Source organism: Seriola aureovittata, chromosome 5 (assembly GCF_021018895.1).
Source record: "Seriola aureovittata isolate HTS-2021-v1 ecotype China chromosome 5, ASM2101889v1, whole genome shotgun sequence".
Classification (NCBI taxonomy): Eukaryota; Metazoa; Chordata; class Actinopteri; order Carangiformes; family Carangidae; genus Seriola; species Seriola aureovittata.
In genome coordinates, this window is record NC_079368.1 from 4,913,827 (window position 1) to 4,941,201 (window position 27,375).

The following is a 27,375-nucleotide window of genomic DNA, read 5'->3' on the forward strand; positions in this document are numbered from 1 at the left end:
TTGTGTGTGTGTTCAGTTGCAGATATTCCAACCGTGTCAGCTTGTATCAGTGAGAGCAGGTATCAGGTGCTGCTAGCAGACAACACAGTAGGTTTATCTAGTTTATTTCTCCTTTAATTCTACAACAATATAATGCTCTTTAAAGTAAATCCAACAAAACAAAATATTCAGACTGAACAAGGAGCACTTGTTGTTACAGGAAATCGCTATGTACAGCTACACACTCCTCTGACAGACATGAGAAGGTTCAAAGTGCTTATCAAACAGACGGGGGGGGGGGAAGGAGGAAAATGAAACAAAAGCACGAGTGATCCCTTTGAGAGAGACCCGTAATAAAACTGCTTGGCACCAGTCTCCACCAAAAGAGAGAGACACACACACACACACACACACACACACACACACACACAGTCACACCAGAGCTCGATGCATTCACGTGTTCACACTCACGTCAAGTGATTACTGGGCCGTTGCAGTGACACCTCTGATAGAGCACGTCAGCGCAGGTGAAGAGAGATACAACATAAGCAGACCAAGAGAAAGAAAAAACAAAACAAAAACAGCAAGGGATCATCCTGGCAACGCGTGTTCTGATGACCAGTTACCAACCATCATGCTCATGACAACACAGAAAAGCACAGCACACTTTCCATTCCAGCTTTTTTTTTGATGCACTCTGTGGCAGTGTCTAATTAATTAATTAATTATGTCATGTGCAAAAAAAAAAAAAGAACATTTTTTTTTAACAATTCACATTCATGGATTGTTGAACAAGACAAGCTTGGTGTCCCACATGCCTGTGATGGTGGTGAAATTACAGAGTGAGTATTGTGCTGCCGGCCTGCAGGGAGCGTGAAGGAGCCTCGGCCTCACGCTGGGCTGATGATTAGAAATCACACGTCTCATCCGGCCATCTTTTCTCTGATTAAGTCAACGTTTGATAGTCTGTGTTTAAGAGATCGTGAATTATGAAGCATTATCAAACTCAAACTTTTCTTTCAACATTTAGGACACAGACAGTCAGAGAGGAGTGTGAAGCCTTGGAGTAAATCAGCTGTTAATAGGATCTTAGATTAGAGGCCAGGTTTACATCACCATTATATACTGAACAGTCTACAATGTCAAGTCACTATTCTGGTTTATCTGCAGAAGACGAGAGAAAAGTTGAACTTGCTGCAGTAGCACCATCTTAAATAAGTTCAAAATTAAATGAATGTTTGGTCACTCGATGCCTCGCTTGCTTGTTTTGTAAATATGTTATTTTCCGAAATCACAGCTTCGCATCTACGAGGGGAAAACAATTCCTCTTTTTTCTGTTCTCTTTCAAAGACTAAAGGTTGAGCTGTTGAATTAAACACATTCACCACTTCCACAGGAGCACAGTGAGAAAAACACTTCAAGCCTGTTGTTGCTCTGACCACCCACTGCACACTTCCATCATGTTACCACCACATTGAAATCCAAACAGAGATGTCAGGGACACATACAGCGCCGGTGTGGTTAAATAGTTTAGCTGATGATCACAGTTATATTAATGCATTTCATCTGACAGTCAAAACTTTGTTATCGTGTGACTTTCTGGCCGACTGCTAAAGAAGCAGTCAGGCTCCTCTGCCGACAGGACAAACTGGATGATGAGGCATAAAAAGATTGGCAGTCTCAACAAGATCATCATCATTAAAATGACAGTCTGTGGTGGTGTGCTGTACCTTTAACGCTCCAGCTGACTAACGGGAAAAACAAAACAAAACACAGAATTTCAATAATAACAACAAAAGGCCCTTTTTGATGACATAAATCTGGAAAATAAGTCACTCAGCGATTACAAGCTCAGTGTGAATGTGTGTCTGTGTGTGTGCGTGTGTGTGTGTGTGCATGAACGAGTGTGTGTACAAAGTAGAGGTAGTGTTTGTTTGTTTGTTGTTTGTTTGATGAGTTAGAATGAACTAATTCTGTTGTTGTGTGTGAGAGTCAGGGGCTTTTATTTTGGGTTCAGGCTGCTTGTTTTGGACCACGGTTCTCTCAGTGCATAGACGTCTCATTGACTAAAGACACACTCGTTATTTTATTTTGACATGTGATTGTCAGAGGTCACATGATGCTCGATGACACCTCTGACTTCACACCCCATCCCCCTCCCCCCTGCATACATTGCTTCTAAGTGGATTGGGAAATCATTTCATCCACATTTCACGCTGTGATTGGCTGATAGAAAACAGAAATGACGAGGGTCATCGTAGCCACAGATCAGAACCATCTTCCACTCCTCGTCTCATAAACACTGATTATCCTGTGGCAATTTGAATTGTCTGGATCTTAAAACAGCAATTCAACAACAAAACCTTAATAAATAAAATCAAAGTAATGATCGCATTTAAAAGGGAAAACCACTGCAGCATCAAAACAGGACACCCTGCTTCTCTATTTAAAAAAACACACCTGTCATCTTCAACAGGCTGCAAAATATAGGTATTTTTATGCAATTGACAACATAAGAAAAAAAAGAAATAAAAAAAAAAACTTTTTGGTGACTAATTAAGTGAGCCACTATTCAAGGATTCTATACATTTTTCTTAAATGCTATATAGGTATCTGAATATATTATTTTATTCATTTATTTTACAAAAAAATGTGTATGTGTGCGTGTGTGTTAGCGTGTGTGCAAGGTCATTGAGTGTGTGTGTTAGGCAGGGAGGGCGTCTCAGTGAAGCTTCTCACAGACTGTGGAGTTACAGACTTTTAGGAAAACGCCAAGAGCCCTTTCTGCTGCTGCTGCTCTCCTCCACGTTTCAACCAATCAGAGCAGAAATCACAAGTGAGGTCACGGTTCACCGCTGCCTCCAAAATAATAATATTAATAATTAAAAAAAGAAAACAATTCGTCTTAGGAATTTGAACATGGAAATTTAAATGTGTCAAATTCACACCTTCACTTCTGATTTCCACCACACGATTGAGAGGTGAGGAGAAGTCCAGCTCCCAGTGCCTGCTGGGTAAAAAGAATGAAAAGGGGGGCTGTTGTGAGTGAAGGGCATGAAGGTATGGCTAACAGGAGAGATGACACAGTCAGTCAGTCTGTGTCGAGCACAAACAACCTGCAGCTTGTCTGCTGTCTGACACAAACCGACAACGCCACAACACATCAGTTTACGCTCCCAGCGGACGAGTAATAACAGTCAGTCAGGGTGGAAGAGCTGAGCGGCCGTCAGCTGTTAAAGGGTCAGATGTTCTAAAGCCTTTTCTACAGATCAATAACACGTCCTGTTGTAAGACTCACATGGCTGAATAGTAACAATCATAATCATTTACTCTCCTCACTGTGGTTGAGATCAGTATTCAAAAGAAGAAAGAAAAACTATTTGAATATCCTAACAGCATTTTTGTTAATGATCACAACCCTCGTCCTTCCTCGTCTGCACTGTGGGCTGAATCTCAACACTGAAAAACACAAACTCCAAACAGCAAAATTCTTTTTTTCTGTTTTGTATTTACATGTCAAGCTGTATATCCTGTATATACACACGTCTGAGCAATCCTGTGTGAAGAGCTGATAAAAACTCACCAAAGCAAAAGCAAGCAAATATGTTGAGATTCAGCCCACAGTGCGTTAAAGGGTCAGTTCACCCAATACATTAAATTACCTCGAATGAAGGGGAATAAATGACGCCGTTTTTAACCCTTTATGGGAAAACACCAATTTCACACCTGAAGGTCAGTTTACTCATCACGAGGAGTACTACTACTATATAATTTTCGGCTTTTGTCAAGTCTGAACAAATTACCCTGATGATGTCACAGTGATGTCATTAGGGTTACCGCTCCTCAGATGTTGAAACCACTAACACAAACCAGAACGCCAGTGTTTAGTTTGAAAGATGTGGGTGGTTACCTGGCAGACGGCATATTATTATTATTAAAACACTTTGGAATTGCATTATGGGAAATGTAGGATTCAGCATGTTGGAGGTCAGGACATGTCGGCCTGTCTTTCAACAATCTCAAACTGAAGAGTAATATTAGATCACTGGGGTACCACTGTAAACGCACGTTAAGTGCTGTGAGCCCCACAAACAATAATTTGTTATATAATAATTGAATGATAAACTTTCACAAAATTATCCAATAATCTTTTTTTTTTTTAAATGACAAACTGTCTTATTCCAGCTTGTCAGATGTAAAAAGAAATGCTGCTATTTTGTGTCATATGTTATTAAACTAAACTTAGAATTTTGGACATTTGATTAGACAAACAACAAACAATTTAAATATGTAATATTGGGCTCTGAGACAACTTAATGGATACATTTCACTATTTTCTGACATTTTACAGAAAAAGTGAAGCATTGACTTTTTGAAAAAATGATTTGCTGGTTAATCGATAAAGAAAATAATATTTTCAGGCCTAATTCATTTCACCTCCACAAATATACTGTAGATACAGGTTAGATTCAAGAGGGGAGTGAGGAAATGTGTTTTTGGTAGTTTGGGTGAACTGACCCTTTAAGCTTCTCCCTAAACAACATTTGTGAACATCACTATCCAGACATTTCTGATGCTGAGGGACTATCTCGCGGCTGCCCGGAGATCTTCCACATCACCTCTGACCTCACAGCCTCTAGAGAGAAGAAGAAGTCCACGATGGTGTAGAAGTCTGATGAGAAGCGTGGATGAGCGGGGGAAGCAGATTCAATGGACCAAGCCACTGAATCTACTTCAGCGACACAGTGAGACGACCTTCTCTGCCTGCCTGGTCCAAGGCACCAGGATGTCCATCCTCACTCCTCTGGCTTCGGAGTGCAGTCCCATCACTGCCACAGACCCTCTGTGTGGCGAATGTGCAATTTCTTCTCACACACACACACTCTCGCACACCACCAACCCCTGTGCACACCCACTGTTCAGAGCGCTCGGCATCTTGCAAACACGTCATTCAGCTCCGCCACCACGCCATCCTCTGTATATACACATTAAATTCCATATCTGCCACACACACACAAAGTACATGGGACATTCTGTGTAGCTCCTGTGCTCTTCTTCAGCAGTGGGCCTGTGTCAGCGGCTGGCAGCTCAGCCCGACTCGCTCTCCTGTCCCGGTCCTCTGAGCCTCAGTTGGAGCTGGCTGTGATGGGTTTCTCCAGCTCCAGGTCAAGGGGGACCGAGGTGAGCCGGAGGCTGCTGTAGCAGGTCTTACAGACGCGGCTGGGCTCAAACAGCTGCTGGCTTGGCACTGGGATCTTCTGGTCACAGCAGCTGGCGCAGAACACATTACCGCAGTTCCTGCAGGGGGACACAGAGCGGTCACTGCTGGACTCCCAGACAGAGCCTCTTTACACCCACAGTTACCATGCGCCTCCTTTTTAGATCAGGTTTACATGAGACTCACCTCCATCATATTCAAACCAAGGCCTGTTCTTCACATGTGGAAAACCGAGTTATCTTGATTTGGTTGTTGATGGTTTGACACAAGTCTGGATCTGAGAGTTCTTCAAAGTGAGATTAAAGTTTGTCTTTAAGACTTTCCAATTAAATTTAATTGATTTTAGATGAGAACATGTCAATTCTGCTTTTGGTGTAAATATCATAGCAACACCTCAACATGATAAAATGGGTTATAAAATTACAAAAAAAGGTTTACTTAAAATAAGAACCGATCCAAATATAGTCAAGGATACAGAGACCAGAGGAACAATATCCAACTATAAGTGTCTGACTGTTATTAGATTTATGGAACAATATATCAGAAAGTTAATTATGACATTCTGATGGAAACTTGTCATTTAAACACTAAAATAAACATTCTAATTAAATGCTGCATCACACGTAAAAACGTGTAAACAGCTGATACTGAGAACTGATCTGAGCCACTGCTCTGGTTTTCCCAAACACGAGATATGTTGCCCCACTGCATGAAATCATAATAATCTGAATTATGAAGAATTTTCATGTAAATAACATGAGGCCAGAGACTAAAAACAGAGTTGGTGGCCCACTGTGACTCAATGTAACTGATAGCAGAAATAATTAATTCAATGACTGTGACAAAGACACTATTAAATGAGGATTGGTCACGTCATCGCTGGTGTGTGATCTGCTTAATATGATCAGAATCAGTGCTGATACCAGTGCAGCCTATCAGAGTGGAGTGTGTAATTAAGTAATACTGATTACTGGGCTCATACAGTTTCATCAACAGTCAATGTATTTAGAATATCTTTTTTCGAGGGGGGGGGGGCCTTGGCTTTAAGCAACTTCTCTGCAGCTACATTAGAAATGTTCTTGTCTGTAGCAAAATCATACGATCAGCACTAATCATGCTAGCTTTGCTTCAAAATAAGAGCTCACAGTTATTGTACATAATTTCATAAAAAGATTAAGAAAACAAATCTCTGTGTTTGAAGAACCAAGTGAGCAGGATGAGAATTAAAGGACTGTGTTAGTCTGGATTAGTGAGCTCACATCTGAAGAACAGGACCCTGATATGAAAATGTGTCTGCTGTGAGCAAACAAACTTACAGAAGTTGTTTCTTTCACCTTGTGTTTGCTGTGTCTGATTACAATCTGATCACCGGGGACACATGATACAAGAGGAGTAAAGCAGGTCTGAAACTCAAAGTGCTGAGTGCTTCATCCTGAGCTTTGCACTGGAGGTCTTCACGGTTCCACAATGTCAGCTCTGATCACGTGGTACGTTACGGAGGGAGAAAACAGTGTTTTGAGGCGAGAGGGAAGACGAGAACTGTGAACTTCACAGTTCACCAGAGCGTTGTTCTAACGAGGGAACCGGAACTGGAATTTGATATTGACTACATGAGAACAGTCTTTTGTCTTATTGTTGGTGCAGGAGGTTGATATTATGACATTGAATTATTTATATAAATTCTTCTTTGAACATGAACATGTTTTCCACCACTGCTTGTTAAATGATGAAATTGCATCACGCTGCTGTCGGTGTTTGTCTTCTCTTTCTGTTCGGGTCTCCCTCTGATCTCGTCTCTCTTTTATAAATATTCATTCATGCACATCAGGTTCGGCTGGGTTTTCCACGCTCCATTTCAGAGCAGGTCCAGAATGTTGGACCCGTGAAGACCTCCACTTTGCACACCGCTCCTGCTCACAGTTCCACTTTGCTGTGATGTTTCACTACATGCCGGGTTAGCAGAGGTGCTCATCTACTCAGCAGTGATAACTTGATTATTCAGCCCATTAAAAACACAGGTTACCATCACTGGACAGGAAGGCAGGTCACACTGGAGGCTTCAGATACCCATGCTCAGATTCAGATGTAAGGCCATGCTCACACACTTACACACACAGTGGTCCCTTCTGCCTGCCTGTACTCACCCTGAGCAGAAAAAAAACCTCATCTAATTTTGTCTGCAGCCACTTACACCACCAGGTGGACTGCATGGCCTTCAGGACCATGCTGTGCTGCTGGGAGGTGAGATGCAGGGGGCTGGTTTGGGGCAGCATGCTGCCAGGTTGTGTGTTGAGGGTGGTGGGAGGGAGGGGTGCTGATGTGGTGCTATGGCAGGAGGAGGGTTGAGGTTGAGGAAGTCTTTTTTTTTTTTTTAGATTTAAACTTTTCAGGAAAAATAAGAATCAGCCCTCGACCGAACACAGCTGAACCACTGACAGCAGCGTGCTCACGGTCACAGCCAATTAAAAATCACTGAATGAAAACACACTGGCGCTGCAGGACGCACACTCAAGTCAATACATCGCAGTAATGAAGAGAGATTTCCCTGAGAATTTGCTGACAACTAAAACACAATGGGGGGGAAACCAGATGCAGCAAGTGAGGAGAGACAGGGAGGGAGGGTGGGGGTGGGGTGTGTGTGTAAGGATTAGAACGAGGAAGGTGCAGCAATGTCCGGTAAAAAGGGTGGAGGGTGGAGGGTGGAGGGTGGGGTGGTGGGGGGACAGGGAAGCCGGATCTCACCAGACCTCCTGGACAGGCTCCCTGCCACTGTAGAGGAGGAGAGGGGCAGACAATGGATAAGAACTGTCTGAACAGTGGAGAAAACTTAAAACACACTAAAACACACTTCCTGCTGAAGATGTGTGTCAGCTTCACAAAGTTTAACAAAAACAAAAAAACGTAGAAAATCTAAGATCGCCACAGTTGTGGGCTGTAGTGCTTTACTGCTGAAACTGTCTTGTAGGACAGAAGCTTCGACAAACAAACACTAAAGTAGATAGACCAATCCAACAACCTGTCACCATGACAGGCTTTAAATTAAAGGAGCATCTCAGAAAACTGAAGTTACACACTGCAGATGTTGACTTTGAAAGCTCTGGGTGTTTACCAGGCAGGGACGGTTTAAAAAAGAGATGCTATCAAGCTGCATTATGGGAAAGGTTGGAACTGGTGTTTCTCTATGAGGGCCTCAAAGTCAGGGGTATCTGAGCCTCTGCTGCAGTGATAGGGATCATTTTTTAAAGTTTGTCTCTCACATGTCCCACAACTTTGTGCAAATGCTATTCTAAATCAAAGGAGTGCTCCTCTAATGACAGAACAGCCAGGCCCTGTTCACACTTAACACTAAAAAGTGTCTTTGTGACCTGATCATAGTGCAAAAACATTAAAGAGATTAGATTGTAGTAACCATGTTTGCTTGAGGTCAGAGAAGTTTGTATTCACATCTGTAGAACAGAGCAGGCTGGACAAAAACTCAATGCTAGTAAGAAACATACCAGCATATGTGTATCAATAATAATGAGCAACTCCCTGCTGGAAACCTAAATTAGTCAACGGCCTGACTTTCATTAAAACCCATCATAAAAAGTTACTTGAGAAGAATTCAAGAGTCATTCTGATTCTGGTGTGAACTGAAATCTGCTGCTGCTGAATCTAGACGAGGTCTTGATGTATCTGAATACAAGGAACCAGTTCTGAACATGAGAGGAGCGAGTTTGAACTCTGCAGGACAGAGAGCAGTGGCTGCTGACAGTGAGTGACTGAAGGTTTGAGCTTCTGCAGCTTGACAGTCCTCAGTCTTTACCTGCAGTGATGCTTCCTGGTGGCGAGCCAGAACCTGCTCTCACAGCCGTAACACTGGGCTGCCAAATGGTCAGGGTACCAGCGAGTGACCTGTAATGTACAGAGCAATGTCAGCTCACAGCTGACAAGAGATCTGAGCTCCATAAATCCAAGCTCTCTGAACAAACACAACTATCTCTTTGAGATCTTTGCTCCTTCCCTCCCTAATAAATATCCTGAGGTCAGTCCAGCTGCTCACCTCAGTGTCCTGCTTGTCCACCTGCTCCCAGCTGGCCTCCGAGAAGAGCTCTGTGCTGCAGCGCGACAAACAGTTTGGGTCCAGGTTGTACTCCGAGTCTGTCATTGAGGTCTGCGTGGGGGGAGACAGAGAATCGGCAGATTTGAAGGAACCTATCTGGCTGCAGTTACAACTCAAACTTAATGTCCAGGTGGTAAACCTGGTCAACGTGTCAGTGTCTTACCACTTCGTCTCCCATGTCTCCGTTGATCCTGTGAGAGCTGATGTGCTGCTGATTCTCCAGGCGACTCCACAGCTCCTGCACCTGCTTCTTCAGAGTCTCCACTTCCATCTGGTGCCCCGCCTCGATCTGCCTTAGCCTCTGCTGGATGGCGTCAGTATGCAGCGTCAGTCCGTCATCGTCAAGGTGACTGCGTGACGGCTGCTCTGGGCTAATGGCGGCCCGGCCCAGCAGGGCGTGGCACCAGCGGTGCTGGGAGCAACTGCCCCGCGGATGGAGGATCAGGGAGTTACAGCTAGCTAGGGACATTTGTCGACTCAGAGGGGCCCGCTCCCCATTCCCTTTGGTCCAGTGAGGACCCCCGCAGGGCTCCCCGTCAGAGCTGTCGCCGTTACAAATCCCATCCCTGTTGAGGTCAGCACTCACAGACTGAAAGGCACTGACAGGGGCTCGCTTGGTGCCCCCATTTAAAGTTCTGATAAGGCCGTGCTCGCCTGCCTCCAGCCCCTTCTCTTTCCTGGAGCAGGGCGGCTGTTTCCTGCCGTCACTGCAGGGCGCACGGCTCAGACTAACAGGCGGCTGTGCTGGGAGCTCCAACCTGCCACAGGCCTCTTCAGTTAAAGTCTCTGTTGAGCTTTCCATCAGGGAGGCCCTCTTATCCACCTGCTCCACTGGCTCAGAGACACCACTGTCAGATACCGAGTCAGGGCAGGTCTCTTCCTCCACATCTGGCTCTTCAGGAGACCTGTCCACAAAGCCATTAGTTATAGTTCTATGGGCTGCAGGCTGCTCTGGCTCACCTGAGCCGGAGTCACTGGGTCCATGCACAACCTCCTCTACAGAAGAGTTTTCAACATCCTGTTTCACCAGATCCTCTGGTGCCTGAGTCACCTCAGCTGCCTGTTCATCCAGCTCTTCTGCCTTCTGTGTGGGCAGAGGTGGAGACTCATCCTCCTCCTCTGTCTCCATTACACCATTTTCTGGAAGGTGACCATTTGCAAATGCTTCTCTCTGCATCTCAGTCCCGTTGACATTTGCACGCTCGTCCTCGTCCTCATCTTTTGCTTTTTTCTCCTCCTCTGTGTCAACAGTGTCAACAACATGAGTGACAGCAGCACCTCCCTCTCTCTGATCGGCCGCCTCCTCCTTTGTGGCTTCCTGTAGAATGTTCTCCATTTGGCCCTCAGCCACGCCCACTGCCACAGAGAGCTCCGCCTCCTCTGCGTCCTCTCCTGCTGCTGCTGGGCTCACAGTGTCTCCCTGTCCGAGCTCAGCGTGTGAGCTGCGCGGCTGCGGGCTGTCGTCCAGCTCAGAGTCCACTCCGTCTGGGTAGGGCCCCACTCCGTTTGGCCGAACCTCCTGATCCTGATTCCCCCCTCCCTCTGGCCCCACTGCCATGTTGAGCTCCAGAGAGCGCCGGTGGTCCTGCCACTTCTCATTGAGGCTCGGGTCACTGGAGCGGCGGTTAGGAGCCAGGGAGCTTCCCAGCTCACATGCACTGGGTAGGTTGTCAAAGGAGCGAGTCTTCGTGCATCTGAAGGAAATGAGATAAGAATTATGCACAGAAACAGCATTTCATCATATAACAAAGTGTTTGACACTCTATGAGCCAATCTGAAACTGCAACATAATCATTAGAAAATGTATGGCTAACAAAGCAATCACATTCACCTCACCAAAACAAGAAAACACAGCACAAACATAATGAGAGAGAAGCAATCAGACTTGGTCTCTTTAACTCAGAGCTGGCTGTCAAAGTATGTCAACATCACAATGAAACAACTTCCTGTTGCTCTTCCATCATGGTGTTACTGTCATGAGACACGAGATAAGCAGAGCATAAAACAGCATCTGTGACTGCGAGGGCTCGAGCAGAGCAAAGTATCAAAGCAGACGAGTTGAAAAGCCGAGCCTCTCCAGCTGTGGGAGTCCTCGCCCTGTGTTTCTTACATGAAGGAGGAAGAGAGGGGGGGCTTGGTGCCAGCGCGCCAGGCTCACCTGCCCAGTGGTGCATCCTCCGGGTTGGCACCGGGCACAGGGTAAGGGGCGCAGGAGTCATCGGAAGGGGTGGTGGGGGAGGAGCTGGGCAGGTAGACCGCCGTCCACAACATCAGGTTGCGCACATGACACACTGGATGGAGAACCTGCAACAACAGCTGCACATTTAACTCAGGACGTCATCAGGAGACAAATAATAGCAAAATGCTCTGGAGAAAAATCTTTAAAGGTTGAACACAGGAAGAAAAATGAAACAAAGGAACCGGCTAAGTGAATATTTGAATAAACAGAATTGATAAGAATATGTGAATGCTATTCTGGGAGTATGATTTCCACTCATGGTAAATCAAGAAGTTATGGCCATGACACCCACACAGAGAAATGCAAACACGAAACCACAAAATGCAATTCTAAGAAGGGTGGTAAAAACTCCTAAATCAAGTTTAAGACCACAACAATTAACAATAAATCTAAGAAGACATTATGAAATACAAAGCTCTGGGTTTCATCTAATTCATCTGAAGACTTCACTGTCTGGACCTGAAGAATTTGGAAACCCAGGCCTAAGCAGGCTAGACTTTGTTTTTAATTAATTCCACTGACACATTTTCTTCTTTGTCTTGCTTCAATCCGCTTTGTTGTTTGTAGAAAACTTTTTTTTAACATGCTTCAGAAACAGCGGACGTACGGTCTCGGAGTGTGAGGAGTACAGCATGTTCCTCAGTGTGCGGTTGGCCGGTCTCAGCAGCGACCACACTGAGCATGTCCTCTCCTGAACGTGCCGGTCCTCCCTCTCCTTGCCGCTGTTACACAGGAAGGTGCCGAACAGACAGGAGTAGGTGTGCTGCACCAGTTTCACCTGCAGACACACACAAGCTGACATGTACAGGCTTGTACAAACACCTTAGATATGATAATGAGAGCAGAGATGACGAGAGTTCAACACATGACTCATCAACACACCCAGACTGTAAATGCATATCAGTGTCTCACAATCGGAAACTGAATGTGAACACACTTGAATCAGAGGCATGCCATTTCCTTCCACGTAGATGAAAACATTCTGCAGTGTCTAATCTCATGATCTAAGAAGACATTACAGTTGTAGTGTTTGATTTCTGCCACTGGTACGCACCAGAAAGGCCTCATTAAACTCAAAGGAGCAGGGAAACTGCCTCTGCAGCTGGTGAACACAGTCCAGCCACTGCAGGAAGACAGGGCAGCGCTCGTTCAGATCATCAGAGTTTTCTCCGTGGCCGCAGCGGTCAGCAAACTTATGGCCAAAGTCCAGCCACTCCGTCTCCACCAAAACCTGGAAGCCCTGCACAAAGACGTCACAAGATCTTAGGTTCAATAAAATGTTGCTTCACAATATCAGGCCAGTCATACTCATGTGCAGTTTTTAAAAAAAGTAAAAAACAAATGTCCCCTTAAAGTTAACAAATTAAATGTGATCCTGTTAAATGACCAAATGTTACAAAGGGCCGGAGGACGGAACTAAAGATCAAAGAGTCTTCATCTGTACCTCAATAGTGCGGTAGTACGGGTCCAGCAGCAGTTTGGACAACGCAACGATCTGAGGTGTGCGGTCCCAGCCGTCGGAGCAGTGCACCAGGACGGGCCTGTGGTCTCGATCCACGGCGTTGACCACAAGCAGCGCCGCCTTCAGCAGCAGGGACAGGTGCTGCAGCCACTTGGTGCTCTCCAGTGCAGAGAGCCAGCTGCCGGCACACAGACAGCAACAGAGCAAAAACAGAAACATCAGACCAGGTTGCACGCCTCAGATACTAAGTGATGCCACACGTGTTTCATAAGGACAAGTACAAAGCATGATCCGATGCCACATACCACAGGATTTAAAGCCCTTTAACATCCGTCAACAACTTCTGCACAGCTTTGTATAGCTACGAGCTCAACTGTGACGTCAATGTTGTTCTGTGTCTTTCTACTTTTTTAATATTCTTCATTGGGGAATTTAGCAGCTTGAGAGATAGAGAGAGCTTTTTCTTAATTTTGGTGGAGATTCTAAGAAAAGAGCTAAACGTAGAGCAAATATAAGACCTGCATTTGTCAGGTGCCCAAAATCACAGCTGATGATTCCAGCCTAAATGGCCTGGTTGGATAAAAGTCACTGAATATTTCAACACATTACATGGATGACCAGAGAGCGACGTGACCTACTTCAATTATGAGTAAATGTTTGACTTCTCTTATCTTATCTAGGATAATATTCTGAGCTCTATTGGTGTGTTTGTCTTGACTATAAACATGAAGAGTCTGTGACAGAATGATTGGAGGCTTGTGACAGTTTATACTCATTTTATATGTTTATAACACGTCAAGCTCAGCAGCTGGTCTTGCTCAGTACAGTGGCACTGTGGTGAAATGTTTGACAATTAGCAGAGAGAAATCGGCATAGCCCGCTGTGTTTTGCATAAACATCAGAAAGTTCGTGCACAAGGCCCTTCAAAGCTGACGAATATGACAGCACATAGACATGAACTGTGTGACCCTATTACAGCCTGGATGCATTGTTGGGAGGACTTCTTTCTGAGCCTGTTTTTGTTTTCTGATCTGGTCTTCTAACCACTTTCAACAACAGGCTCTTAAGCCAGCGTGATTTAATTACACATCATTGTGGCACCGAGGCTGGGAGTGCAGATGGAAAGAGATCCTCCACTTGGGGTTTGGCCAGGCTTTCTAAATCAGGCACAGATGTATGACCAGGGCCAAAACACAGCTGTGATTACTAGTTACCTACAGTTACTACAGCAAAGCTTGAGGGCTCAGGGTTTAATAGTTTTAGCCTGCAGAGCTGTGAGCTGAGTCGTGACTAGGGGAAGCTGGAGGCACTGCTGGAGGCAGAAAAAAAAACAAAAAAAAAAACATACTTGGCTGGATCAGGCATCTGAGTGCAGAGGAAACGCAGAGACTGGAAACTCTTGCGGATGGAGTGGATGTTGGCCATGCCCATAAACACCACCTCACAGTTGGGGTAGTACTCTGGAACATGAGGAAAACAAATGAGACAAAAATGAGAAGACAAAAGCTAGTGGTTTTTGATTTTAGCGCAGAGAACAATCGCATTTGTGGTTAACCGAGATACTGAATCCACAGCACACATTGACCTAAGTCTGCCTGTAATAAGGGCCTGAGCTGAGAGGACCTACCTGGACATTCACAGCCTCCCCCCTTGGCTCTGTTCGCTACGGCAGCAGCGTAGGACCTGGCATCCAGGATAAGTAACTTATGGGGCTGGATGACCAACGTTTCCACTTCTGAGCTGTTGGACATGGAGGACTCTGACAAAGACACAAAACACAGCAAAGTTACAACCCAGTGCAATTCATGCTGCATGAAACGAGGGCTGAAGGGTTTCAAAAAAGTCAAAAAAGACAGAAATATGTAACATCAACAGAATGTGTTTGACATAAGAAGTTACTGTGATCTGTGTGTAAACCTGCTGCTTGAGACAAGCCCTGACACATCGGATTGCGCAACAGTGTCAGCTGCAGATCCACGTCTGTGTGTGGTGGTAGGTGTGTGCTCAGCTGTGAGGGAGTGTGTTTGTGTGCGATTTATACAGTATGTCAGTGAGAGAGGCTCTTACCGAAGTCAGTATCAGGCAGGTCTGAGCCGTTGGTGTAGGTACCGTTGGGGAGGTGTTTGCGGGAGCTGCTGTCCACGGCACAGGCCTTGGCGATGGACTGGACCAGGTGCTCATCATCAGCGTTCCTCCAGCCCCACCAGCTGACCTCTGGCTGACCGCAGCGGGCGATCACAGCCCCCGTGCTCTGGTGTCTGTGTGAGGGGTTAGCCAGAGCACAAATACACAGACAGTCAATCTGAGTTATGGGTTATCTCCTAGTTAAGAGCATTTAGCATCTATCTGTTTTGCATTTCTCCTGCACAACATTATGTTTTATTTGTTGACTTTTTGGATGATTAAAAGAAAATGAACAGGGCTGCAAATAATAATTATTTCCATTATCATTTAATCTAACATTTTCTTTTCTGATCAATCAATCAAAGGTTTAGTGTATGAAATATCAAAGAATACTGAAAAATGCCCTAAAGCAACTTCACCTCTTGTAACTGCAGGTCTGTCCAACCAACAGTATTTAGTTAAACGTCATATACAAATATTCTAACTTTAGAAGCTGGAGCCTGTGAGTTTTTTCCTTTTTTGATTTAAAAAAAATATCAAAGAAATAATGTTGCTGATAAATGAAATTGTCAATCAACTAATTAATTACTGAACTAATCATTTCATATGACTCTTTGGTTCAGCAGGCGACCTTCTTTCCTTTTCATAACACAACCAGGTCGGGAACCACTGGCTTTATTCTTTTCAGGTGCTGTAACACACAAAGTTAAGATTTCTGGTTGGTGTAGTTTTCCAAAAACAAAAGATCAAAGGCTCTTGAGCACTGTTCATTAAACATACAATAACTACAATTCACTGAAGCCATGTTTTGCTGGCCTAAGTAAACTCAACGTGGCATTGACATAGAGCTGAAAAGAAGATGGTTTCATTCCTTCAAAAAACACAAAGGCCAATCAGCACATGAGGAAGTTAACTTTCTGGTTTGAAGAGCTCAGGGAGAAACAAACATAAACCAACCTATAAACCACTGCAGGAAACCTCTTCCAGGAGCGGAAGGCTGCCACGTTTTCCAACTCCTTGTCAGTGATCCAGGCTGGCACCAGGAGCTGCTGAGGATAGCTGGGGCACAGTCTGGCAGAGCAGAAAGGGAGAGAGAGCAACGGCTAAACAAGGAGAGAGAGAGAGAGAGAGAGAGAGAGAGAGAGAGCGGGAGGGAGGGAGGGAGGCAGCACCAAGGGGCTGCAATGGCTCAACAAAAGTCTCTGTCTACAGACACCTAATCCTGGGCTGGACCCTTATCTGCCCAGGGCGCAGCACCAGTGGCGTACAATAACACCCCCCCCCCCCCCCCCCCCCCCACACACACACACACACACACACACACACACACACACACACACACACACACACACACACACACACGATGTACGCCAATGAAAGCTAAGGACAGATCTATCTTCTAACTGAGAGTGACGGAAATCAGCACAGCAGCAGATTATGTCTCCTGAATGAGAGCTGCTATTACCTGAACTTGCTGTTGATGTCAGATATCCTCCAGGCGTTTTGAGTGTCAAAGCCCATCCTCTCCACCTCATTCTTAAACCAGGAGGTCACATGTTCGCCTGGAGAGAGAGCAGAGATGTCTGATAAGACCAGAGCAGAGGGGAGGTTTTTTTGTTGGGGCTATGCGAGGACATGTAGGAGATAACAGGGTACCTGGTCTGCACAGCTCGCCATGCTGCTCCTTCTCGCCGGCGTACACTTCCATGCACCAGGCGTGGAAGGCGAAGGAAAAGAGGTCCTCCAGGCGAGAGGGAGGGCGAACCACCACGTTCAGGCGTTTCAGCCATTCCTGACACTGCTCAAAGGTGGAGAACTGACACCTGGAAACGCAACAAGGAAAAAGGCAATGTTACACCTTCATCAGGTGACAGAATATTATCAGAGCACAGGGGTGGTTCTCAGAGAAGCATTTCGATACTGATATCTGCAACACAGATACTTCAGAATCAAGCAAATACTTGTCCTTTGTTTGTGGAAAGCACATATTTCCTTACCTTACCAATTTTGGTGTTGGGTCTCTACAGAAAGTCTAACAACAGGCATTACATCAGGCCTCCTCTCGTGTTACATTTGACTGATTCCTTCAATGGTCAACTTCTACAAAGCTAGCTCCAAGCGACAAAAAATATGAATTGTGTGCGGCACAAATATATTAGCTTATCTGCATCGTTGTCTTCTCTCTCTCTGCTACCACATTTAAATGTTGCCATAGCAACCTTAAACCTGGCATCTGGACTTCTGTGAGACTGGCAATTTTTGATTATGATTGTTATCTCTACTTCAAATGCTTTAAACAGAAGATCACATTTTCTGACAACTAGATATGGAAGAGAAACTATTCTAAATCAAGTTTTCTACACCGGTTTATAATGTTATTTTTTGGCTTTATTACCAAGGGTCTGAGTGGGATTCAAACCCAGGCCATTATGGTGAGGACTGAGCCTAAATGGTATGCACTGTACCAGGTGAGACACTGCAGATCCCAACTTTTCTACACCTTTAACAAACAGGAGGAAACAGCTGGAGTGGCTTTAGTGTGCAGGACATACCTAACGACTTTGCAGTCCTTACAGGTCACGTGGAGCTGGAACATATCCCGACACTCCACGCTCTCTATAAGCTGAAGAGGGACCTGTGGAGTGGAAGAGAGGGAACATCAGCCTTTCATACAGAAACATGCACCAACCAAACCCATGCAGTCAGTACAAGTAGTGTGGTAGACTGCAACTAACAGTCCATTACGTTAATTAGTGGTGGTCGACACAGTAAAACGCCATCATGCCAAGAATCAGCCAGATGTGCTGCAACATCACAATTTTACTCCATATATTTCATTCTGTAACCAAACCCCTTCAGCTGCATGGTGCTAAAAATACACCGGTCACACAGATCACTCCCAGGTGCATTTCCATTAATTTTTCATATCACATCACATCTTCCTGAGCTCAGTTAATATAAATAATCTTTTTAAGTTTGCATATGGGAGAACAAAAACACTCAATACTGGATCCTGAAGAGCTTGTATCTGCTTTTCCCTTTGGGCCCAGAGCTACAGTCTTATCTTTTATAGGCAAACTACATGTAAAGTACAGAACTGTCATGTGCTTGTAACTTAAGAGCATACTTTGAATACTGCAGGGAAATACCTATGCTGCTCTTGACTAAGCTCTGTTAATTAGCTACAGTAAGGGCACTTTTCAGCAGCACAGTGGGCTTTCATAAAAAGGTGTGGCTCAAGCTGCTGTTCACACACAGTCCAGTGCCATGCATCGACAGCCAGTCATCAGCAAGTCAAGCTCCCAATACATTAGTGCAGCGACAGTGTTACTGCCTGATGGAGATTGAACGCTTTGTGTGGACAGATTTTTCCCCACACGTATTTTTTCATCACGTCTACTTTAATCCAGCACCTGGTGTTAAACGGGGTGAACAAGCAGGAGTCTACTCCTCCGGCACCAGCGAGGTAACAGACAGGCACAAACAAATTACACACACAAATGATACAGTCCACCACTCCACGCCATGCAGCTCTGCTGGGTACTTACTGACACCTCACAACAACAACTCTATCCAAAACAAAACAGAAAGAACAATAATGAAAGTGGTGCTCATGGATTTGGAACTTCTTTCTGCCATCGCAACATATTCCGGATGTTCGAGCATCCTGCCTCTGCAACTTAATTCCAGCCCTCTAATCTACATCCCTAATCTGGCCACCATCAAAATTCCTGAGCTGCTTGTTAACAGCCTCTCGTTCTCTTCCACCTCCCACCCCTGGTTTGTGAGCTCTGACAACTTCACCATGTGATGCAAATGCCTCGTCAACACGTCCAAATATGTGTGAGGAGAACGCTGGCTCTGTCTGATGTGAGCACAGAGACGTGGTTTGTGCGCCAGGAACCGGAGGCTCATTGAGGTTCCAATTAAGCCCAGCTACACGTGACGGGCAGCCAGTAGCAACAGGAAACACTCAGATGGATGCACTCACCGGAACTGGGGAATAAACCAATGAGCATCTATTGATGATATCACACATGAGCTTTGGTTCCAAGCCAGAAGTCTCCGATTTTAAATGTTGCTTAAACTCAAGCAGCCGCAAGAACTTGGCTTCAATAAAAAATACTCTCAAACTTGCAAAAACTGTGATTTAAATCAGGAACTATGTGATCAATACATAAATTAAACAAGATTACAAATCTGACCAGACATTCACTGGGAGGTTTTGGTACTTAAAATTTAGGTTTTATGTTTTGGTATTAAAATAATTTAGCTTTGATACTTTAATGTCAACAAATCCCATGAAAAGACCAAAATCAACAATGTGTCTCTCTGACCTCCCTCCTCTGCCTGGCACCGAACGTTCCTACTGAAGTTTTTAAAAACACGTCACAAATATATACTTTCATTTTCTAAAAGGCTGAAAAATTTCCCAAAACATATGTGAGCTCTCATTTTTAGCAAACGTTACCTAAACAGGTATAAACAGTTATGTTGTTTAAGTCTATTATGTGCGGTTAGTGGGTTTTTTCGGCAGCAGGGACAGTGTCCACGTGCAGGGCAGTGTATGTGGGACTGATTCTAAATAATCAGGAGGGTCCATGCTGAGGGTAATGAATGAACGTATCACTGCCTCACTGATGTGGTTCACCGGCCTCTCAACAATACAAACAATACTTGTTGATAGGATCAATTCATCATTGATTTTGGATTTTTCATGGAATTTGTTGACAATAAGAAAAACATAGAGCAGAAGAGGACTTATCCATTACAGTGATAATGTGTTATTTTCACTTGCATAGATGATGATAGTTTTTGAGAGAAGGAAATGAAACATCCAGAAGTGTTTTTCTGCAGCACATGATTTATCATTGCACAACTTTCCTGCTCTCAAGTCTGCACCAGAGCAGCTTGGTGATCATATTTTTCTCCTAAGGCATTTGGGAACAATTTCATCAAGGGATTATGACAAATACTTCATTTGTGAGTAAGAAAAACATTCAAAGATTTGCATGTAGGCAGTTTATGAGAGATACACTGCATATAACAGAGTGTAGTCTCTGGGGAAAAAAGTTTTTTTAGTACTACCACCCTGTGCAACCCTGGACTTAACAGAATGTTGAATACATATGTACAAATGCATAAATATTTGTTTATATGTGTTGTTTATACGTGGTGTCAATCTATGTTGTAATAACTCATAGTTTTGGAAGTTTACTGGAGCCAGTATCTTATAGGAGTATAAAAAACCCCCAAGAAAACCTAGAACATCTTCTCAAAGGCACATGAGGAGGTTTTTTTTTAGAAGGTGACCACTATTGGTCACAAAGCTAGTCTCTCTCTTAGTGTGGCGAAAAGAGACAGAGAGAGAAAGAGAAAGAGACAGAGAGAGAAAGAGAAAGAGAGAGAGAGAGAGAGAGAGAGAGAGAGAGAGAGAGAGAGAGAAAGAGAGACAGAGAGAGAGAGAGAGAGACAGAGAGGGCGCCACTATTATGCATCCCCTCTGGAATCACTGCAACCATGGCAACGGCAAGTGCAGCGAGAAAGCAATGCGGGCAGGCGAGTGTAGAAACAGAGGTGATGAAGAGTCACGCGGCACTGCTGCCAGTGCAGATCAGCTCTGAATGGCCTGGTCACCACGGCGCTGGCACAATGGCCCGGCTCTGCCCATTCACAAAACATTAATAGATTCACACAGCCTCGAGTAGAGACAATGTACTTCATTCTCCAGTTATTTTGAACCATGTAAAAGAGAGTCTCTAATCGTATCTGACCTTGAAGCTCATCAGTCACTTTTCAAAGATACTTACGTTGACAACAGACTCTTTGAACTTGATGTGTAGGCGGTAGTTGGACATTGCGATGATGGCATCCTCTGCTCTCCCCACATACTCTGTGAACTCCCCGTGCAGCTCAGGAAAGGGCACCTAGCAACAGCAGGTGATAAAACATTTCAAACTCACAACAGCTTCACAGAGATCAGCAGTGATGACATAAGGGTTGTGATTTGATCGCTTTTTCACTAGACATGGTTAGTGTGACTATTTTGCAACTTGTAGCAGCATGCTGACCATTTCTACTACAGCAGTCGGGTAAACTGAAATGTTGCACTCTTGCAGGTAATCTGAGTCATGAGTACAAACTCTACACTCTTTTTCCACAGCATGAACTTCTCCCATTAACCACCTGGTGAACTTTGTAAAGAACTCAGGAACTCTGTGATTTGTTTTCTTTGATCATGTTTCCTGTGCCTAAAAGGATCTTGACAAATCAGTAATTTTCAGTGGGCTATAGCATTTGCTGTAAAGCACAACACTCATTGAAAAAAAGGAAACTTCCCAAGTGACACAGCTACCACTTTGAATACCAGCAACCAGCTGACTGAAAACATACCAAAGTAGAAGATAACATAACTCGTGATTAGGGCTGAATGATATGCAAAAAATCATGTTGGGATTATTTTGGCAGATGTTGTTATTTATGGTATGTTGTGACACATTTCACCTACATCAAAAAAAATTGCAGCTGCTATTTTGTGTGCTATTGAGTGCTGACCTGTAGCTTCTCAGATGAAAGTCTCCTTGTTATAATTTCTTCATAATGATTTTTTTTGATAATAACAGAAAGTAAAAGTTTTTACTTTCGGTTATAGGCATTCAGATATTACATGACTTTTGACACTTCACTTCTGAGACTGGTAAAAACTGAAAGTGAGTCACATATGTCAGGCAGGTTATGTAACTGACTCTACCACATATTTACACATAACTGTCAGGTTAACTGGGTTTTTTTTTTTTTACAACACAAGATAAGCAGTGAGGGCAGCGGCGTCCTCACCTGCATGTTTTCCTCCTCCAGGACGGGGGACTTTTTGGGGAAGATCTGATTGGCCTGGATGCACTCCAAGCTATGCTGCCCCTCCTCCTCCTGCAGAAAAAAGGCCTGTTAACTATTTACTGAACTCGAGTCAGCTTTGACAACAACAACCTTCTTTCAGTCACATACTTGTCTTTACTTTTAATATGGCTTTTGAAATGTTTGTCCAGGGAAGCCTGGCTAAGTATTCCCTTATTTATTACCCTGCTCCTGTCACAAACTCAAGTACAGTGACAGATGTATTCAAAGCTTTGACCACAGAGCTGCTCTGAAGACATCACCTGGGGGGTTGAAAGACCACCATGGTAGTAGTTTTTGGGGAAAAGGAGTGTTACTTCTCTGTTTCACTGCGTTGAATTTTCCCAGCCATGCCACCATCTGATTTGGATATAGCAGAAGTGTCACAACCCTTATTGTGACAGAGATGATTTAAATCCAACCTGACAGGGCTGCATTTATACTTGTTTGTGCGGCTGTCTTATCTTTCCCACCCACACTGTAATATGTAACCCGGGTTAATTTACTATAATCACCCCTTGTATGACGAGCTATGGTATTTCAGATGACAATAACATGCATAGCTTTAAAACTGGAAATAGACATGAAACTTTATCTACAAGACCTTGAAAAGAAAGGAGAGTCTACACCAGCTTTTTGGATAATTCTTGGTAAAATTTAATTATGTCCATTTTTTTAAAAGAAGTTTTTACCAGCAGTCTGTACACTTTCTTAGGGACCAAATGTTTGAGGTCACAGTAGTAGTTATGTCCAAGATGAACACATTTTACAGAGGATGCCTATCAGTAGTGAATGCCAGACTTGGATACACAAGCAGAGTCAGAGATTTTTCCTCAAGGGCAAACTGGTGGAAAAAAATGTCTGGACTTGTGCTGACAGAGATCGACGCGAATCTATGGCCTGTGTTTGGTCAGGAGCAGAATTTAGTCTGAACACTGTGCAAAGAAAGATTAAGGTGGTCGAGAGAGATGGCAGATAACGGACAGTGGCAGCACATCCTGTGGGATGCTGGCTCAGCATGAGCCGAGCTGATACACACGGTCACCAAGGCTGGAGGAGCAGTGCGCTGAGGCCAGCCAGGGGGCAGCCGCCACGCAGCAGCATGCCAAGAACAAAAAAACTCACACATACACACACAGTTCAATGGGCAACACATCCGATCCACCAGTTATGTCACTATGCAACGGTACAACACCAATTTCTGCAATGAAAACTGAAAGCTGCCCTGCTTAGGCGGCAGCCTTGAAGGACCTTTGACACTGTTGCAGCTGGTGTGACTGTCTGCTTCCTGGTAAACAGGCCTGGCTAACACTGAAAATCAATGGCGAGTTTCCGATTCTGCAGACTGCACACAGGCCACCAGACTGACAGCAGCTACTTTCCAAAACATAGATAAAGTGATGGTACTTTACCATGGCCCCTGTGAAGGAGTGTGGGTCACCCAACAAGGAACTCCGGCCTGGATCAGTCTGTACAAGAACACATACAGTTGATAAGTAATTCTGACAGAGAGCATGTAAATCATAGACGTTATCTTTGAACCATTATCTTTAAAACACTTGTTATCCACAAATTTCAAATTAAGATCTACTTTTTCCTCCTCCAGCCAGAGGAGAGATACTGTGCAGCCAGTACCACCAGGATTCATTATTGTAACGTATGGAGCAACTTTTATAGAAACAGAATTCATGATCAAAATATCGTCTATGGTGACGAAGTCTCATTATCAGCACTGATTTCAGGTCAGTTTAACAGTTTTTTGTTGACACATAACTTATTTTGGGAGAGCATCAATACTATAGATTGGTTTTAAAATTCAATAGGTATTCAGGGTTCAGTTGTTGAAATCGGTGGGTCAATATTTAAACTTATAAAAAGTATTAATGGACATTCTTTGGGAGTCATTTTCCTTGAAATTTGATGTCTTTTCGTTTTAAGGTTTAAATCATCATTCTCTGAGATGGACAAGGTCCTAAACTGTAAATAGTTTATCAGGGCATCCCGGTGCCTGAGGGATTAAGGCACCAACCAGGAAACCTCAAACTATAATGTCCCAGTTCAACTACAGCCAGGGACCTTTGATGCACATCATTCCCCATCTCTCTATGGTCCACTCTCATGTAAATGCTCAAAAATATACTTAAATAATATACATGTTTTTCATTTAAACATTATAATTCTACTGTTGTTGTTTTTTCGCCAAATGCTTAGCTCACCCTAAAAGAGCAAATGTTAAGTCTTATCTTCCAGATCACTGAATCTACTCTGGATGAAATTACTATCTGAAACGATGAACCACACTAGCATCCTTTTTTTCTACATTAATTTGCAGTGCTTGTGTCGGATTCATTTAGATTGAATGTGAACAGATTTTCAAGAAACGACGAAAAGACAATGTAGTGGGCGGCCGGAGTAGCAAACTGTGTTTGTGACGTTGTATGTAAGCATCAGGATTTGTAAATACCTTCTCAGGAAATGCGTCTAGGTAACAAAGACTAACTGTAGCCCATGATCGACCAGGAGACTGTGAGCCCCTGGTAGGGCAGTCATGTTCAAAACATTCAATAGAAAATCAATTCCACATGAAATGGCACTACAAGGGAAGGCTTGGCCAGCAACAGCAGGCTTGTGGCCTTCGGTAAAGCTTATAGTCAATTAGTTCCATTACATTTAGTAAAGGGGGACAAATGTACTGGTGGCCACACAGTCAAATAAACAGCAAATGCCTAAAAATGTCACATAAGAATAGTGATGTAATATATCATTTAGACTTACCACAGACAATCAGTAATGGATGATGAGCAGTCCTGGTGATCCTGTTTGGAAACTCTCACAAATATGACATGGAAATCTGCGGAAATGAAGGCAAACATGCAATTGAATAATGAGCAAATGCTTTTCCCCATAAACTTGTCTCTATTTTACAAACAGCAGACTTTTTCACTGAGACATTCAAGCTACAGAAGCTCTTTTGATTCCCTGGCAAATATAGCTGTACTGGTGGTCACAGTGGCTTGCATGTGAGCTCAGAGATACCACTTAAACTCAGTTGTGGAATGGAAAAAAAGCTAGCTGGATCTTGAAGCACTAAACAGTCTAGCCGGCATAAAGACATGGTTCAGTCACGTGGGCTGATCATCTAATGGTCACCTTCAGAAATACCCCATACGTATTTTTAAATTAAAACCCCTACTGCCACATTTTGAGGTTAATCAATCCACTGTAAGGTAAGACTGGTCAAACTACCCAACGATGTTTGGTTACCTGCCCAAATGGCTGGTCAGGCACACATACATGGCAGATCCAGATATTTCACAGCACTTGGCTAGTAGGTGGTATTACTTTCCTGTATAGTTTACAACAGAAATGAGAGTATGTCATTCACCAAGAGCATGAACAGATACCAACTTTTTGTTCAGGTAATGGTAAACTATCTTTACACAGATGGTGCCTGTAAGCAATATTAAATGTCTCTCTTCAAAACAAGGAACCTGTTAGAGATCTATCAGCATACAGGCCCACAAATAGTTGTAAAGGTCAGCTGCTCTTGCAGAGCCTGAAATCTGATCTGAGGGGTCAGTGAATGAGCTGTTCAAGACCTCAACACACCTCCTCAGGCACATTTAAGATGCAAAAGGCCAGAAAGAAGACAAAAATCTCATTGCATGACCGGCAGCAGAGGCCCTCAGCACCGCCTGGTCGTGGAGAGTGGTGAGAAGTAGCAGAGGGGGGGTCATTACCTCACTGGTCGAGGAGCCCTGCTTTTACTGCTGGTGCTACCTGATAAAGCATATCTGCCACACGCACACGGCTCTGTTTACCGCAGCAGGCTCATGACCCGTGGCTACGGCTCAGTCTGGCTCTTAGTTCAGAGTCACACAGAGAAGGCTAAGCCCCTTAGAGCCTTAACGTTACTCCTATCCCGTGACCGGCCACAATGCATCACAGGGGGCAACAATATCGGGCAAACAGCCCCGATCTCTTTAACTATTACTAGCTAGCTTCAAATAGAAATACTGACTGAGACGATGGACTGCAAAGACTGACAGACAGCTTGACTACGTTGACGGCCAGGTAGCAATATTAAACTTAACAATGGCACTACAGGATTAAGGATGACATAGAAGCATACATGTCGGCTAATTTTGTGTCTGGAAAAATCAAATTCCGCTAGCTGAAAGTTAGGGCCATGGATTTAGGGCCATGGTTTCGCGAAGCAATTAAAATATTACTACAGCATTTATGATATTTCGCGTTACCTAGTTGAATGTAACGTGGACATCTCAAAATAAGCTATCGTTATCCAAAACCCTCCTGAATTGTAGTGTTACAATGAGTGCTAGCAAGCTTAGTGCTCTGCAACTTAACATTAACAACTATGGCGAAACCATCCACACCAACAAAAAAGTCAGAAGCCAACACGTCAGTTATTCAAACAGGTTTGTCAGATATATAACAACCCATGTCAATAGACAAAAGTAATTAGCTAGCTACCGTTGCTGTAGCCCTTCCTTCTCTTTGGGTAACATTAAGCTAGATCTTCTGCAGCTAGCTAACGTTAATAGTTAATCAAGAATAACACGTCAATAAAGAAATGCTCGCAAGCTAACGCTTAGCCTAAAGTGGATATGTGAATTGTAAGCAGTGGACATTAACATTTACTTATACGCAGTGTGCTGTTGTATTGCAATCTCATAGTATTGCGTGTTTGCCATTAGTAGCTGTAACACAGTCCAGTCAGTACAGCGGCTAGCTAACATTAGCTGGTCGAGCTAGCGCAGCTCTCTGTTTTTGTTGTTATGAGATGGAGGGCGGACCCCAAAAAGGAGGCCTCTGTCAAAACACACCAAGGAACGACCACAAACCGGCGGACTCACCAGTCAAAGGAGTGATGAGAAGTAAGAAGCCGAAGATTCATCCGAAGCCCGTGCAATTACTAAGCAGCAAATAAACCTCGATCAAATAAACATTAGTCATATCCGAGCCGAGGCCAGCTTCACTGCGTCCCTTTCCAGCAGAGAGCCGTCGTCGCCATCGCAGCGAATTCTCCAGCCCAACAACCTACGTGATATGTGACGTCATTGCGTCAGAGCGGTACTCTAGGCGGGGGAGGGGCTCATACACACCACGCGGTACTATCATGTAAACAGTGCGCCGTAGGCTGCCCGAATAACTGATGTAATTACTGAATATAATGGACATGAATGATCGAAAAGCAGCTAATGAAGCAAATGTGAAAATGACTAAGTGTTCCAGATAGTTAAGATTATAACAAGCGCTGTTTTGGATTCATACAATACACATTACAGTACGTTTATGAATTTGTTTGCATTAATTTATCTGTAGTGTGTGTACAT

At 44.0% G+C, this 27,375-nt stretch overlaps 1 protein-coding gene across 4 annotated transcripts; it reads right to left on the reverse strand.

Annotated features, from left to right (window-relative positions):
- Window positions 1-88: 88 nt before the first annotated feature.
- Window positions 89-27,088, reverse strand: mtmr3 (myotubularin related protein 3). 4 transcript variants are annotated; one of them, XM_056376178.1, is made up of 21 exons: window positions 26,896-27,088; window positions 24,794-24,834; window positions 23,431-23,487; window positions 21,962-22,051; window positions 20,935-21,051; window positions 17,677-17,759; window positions 16,781-16,947; window positions 16,590-16,686; window positions 16,082-16,195; window positions 15,068-15,258; window positions 14,628-14,759; window positions 14,349-14,460; window positions 12,983-13,178; window positions 12,593-12,778; window positions 12,146-12,316; window positions 11,458-11,603; window positions 9,463-10,993; window positions 9,240-9,350; window positions 9,003-9,091; window positions 7,940-7,966; window positions 89-5,277 (listed from the first exon to the last, which is right to left on the reverse strand). In XM_056376178.1, exons 3-21 carry the CDS (start codon window positions 23,431-23,433, stop codon window positions 5,106-5,108), a joined length of 3,735 nt encoding a protein of 1,244 aa, XP_056232153.1. In that variant the 5' UTR covers window positions 23,434-23,487; window positions 24,794-24,834; window positions 26,896-27,088; the 3' UTR covers window positions 89-5,105. The 4 variants fall into 4 exon arrangements, 3 of the variants coding, with proteins under 3 accessions (XP_056232153.1, XP_056232152.1, XP_056232154.1); XM_056376177.1 differs by having other exon boundaries at window positions 24,794-24,869; XR_008827837.1 differs by having other exon boundaries at window positions 5,145-5,277; window positions 7,221-7,966; window positions 24,794-24,869.
- Window positions 27,089-27,375: the final 287 nt, after the last annotated feature.

Bases quoted from the DNA above. Each gene is read 5' to 3' on its own strand.
- mtmr3 (XM_056376178.1), bottom strand. The intron at 17,760-20,934 runs GTAAGTATCTTT...TCCACTCCACAG, and splicing joins TCAAAGAGTCTGTTGTCAAC to GTCCCTCTTCAGCTTATAGA. The intron at 12,779-12,982 runs GTACAGATGAAG...GTCTTTGTGCAG, and splicing joins CGTACTACCGCACTATTGAG to GGCTTCCAGGTTTTGGTGGA.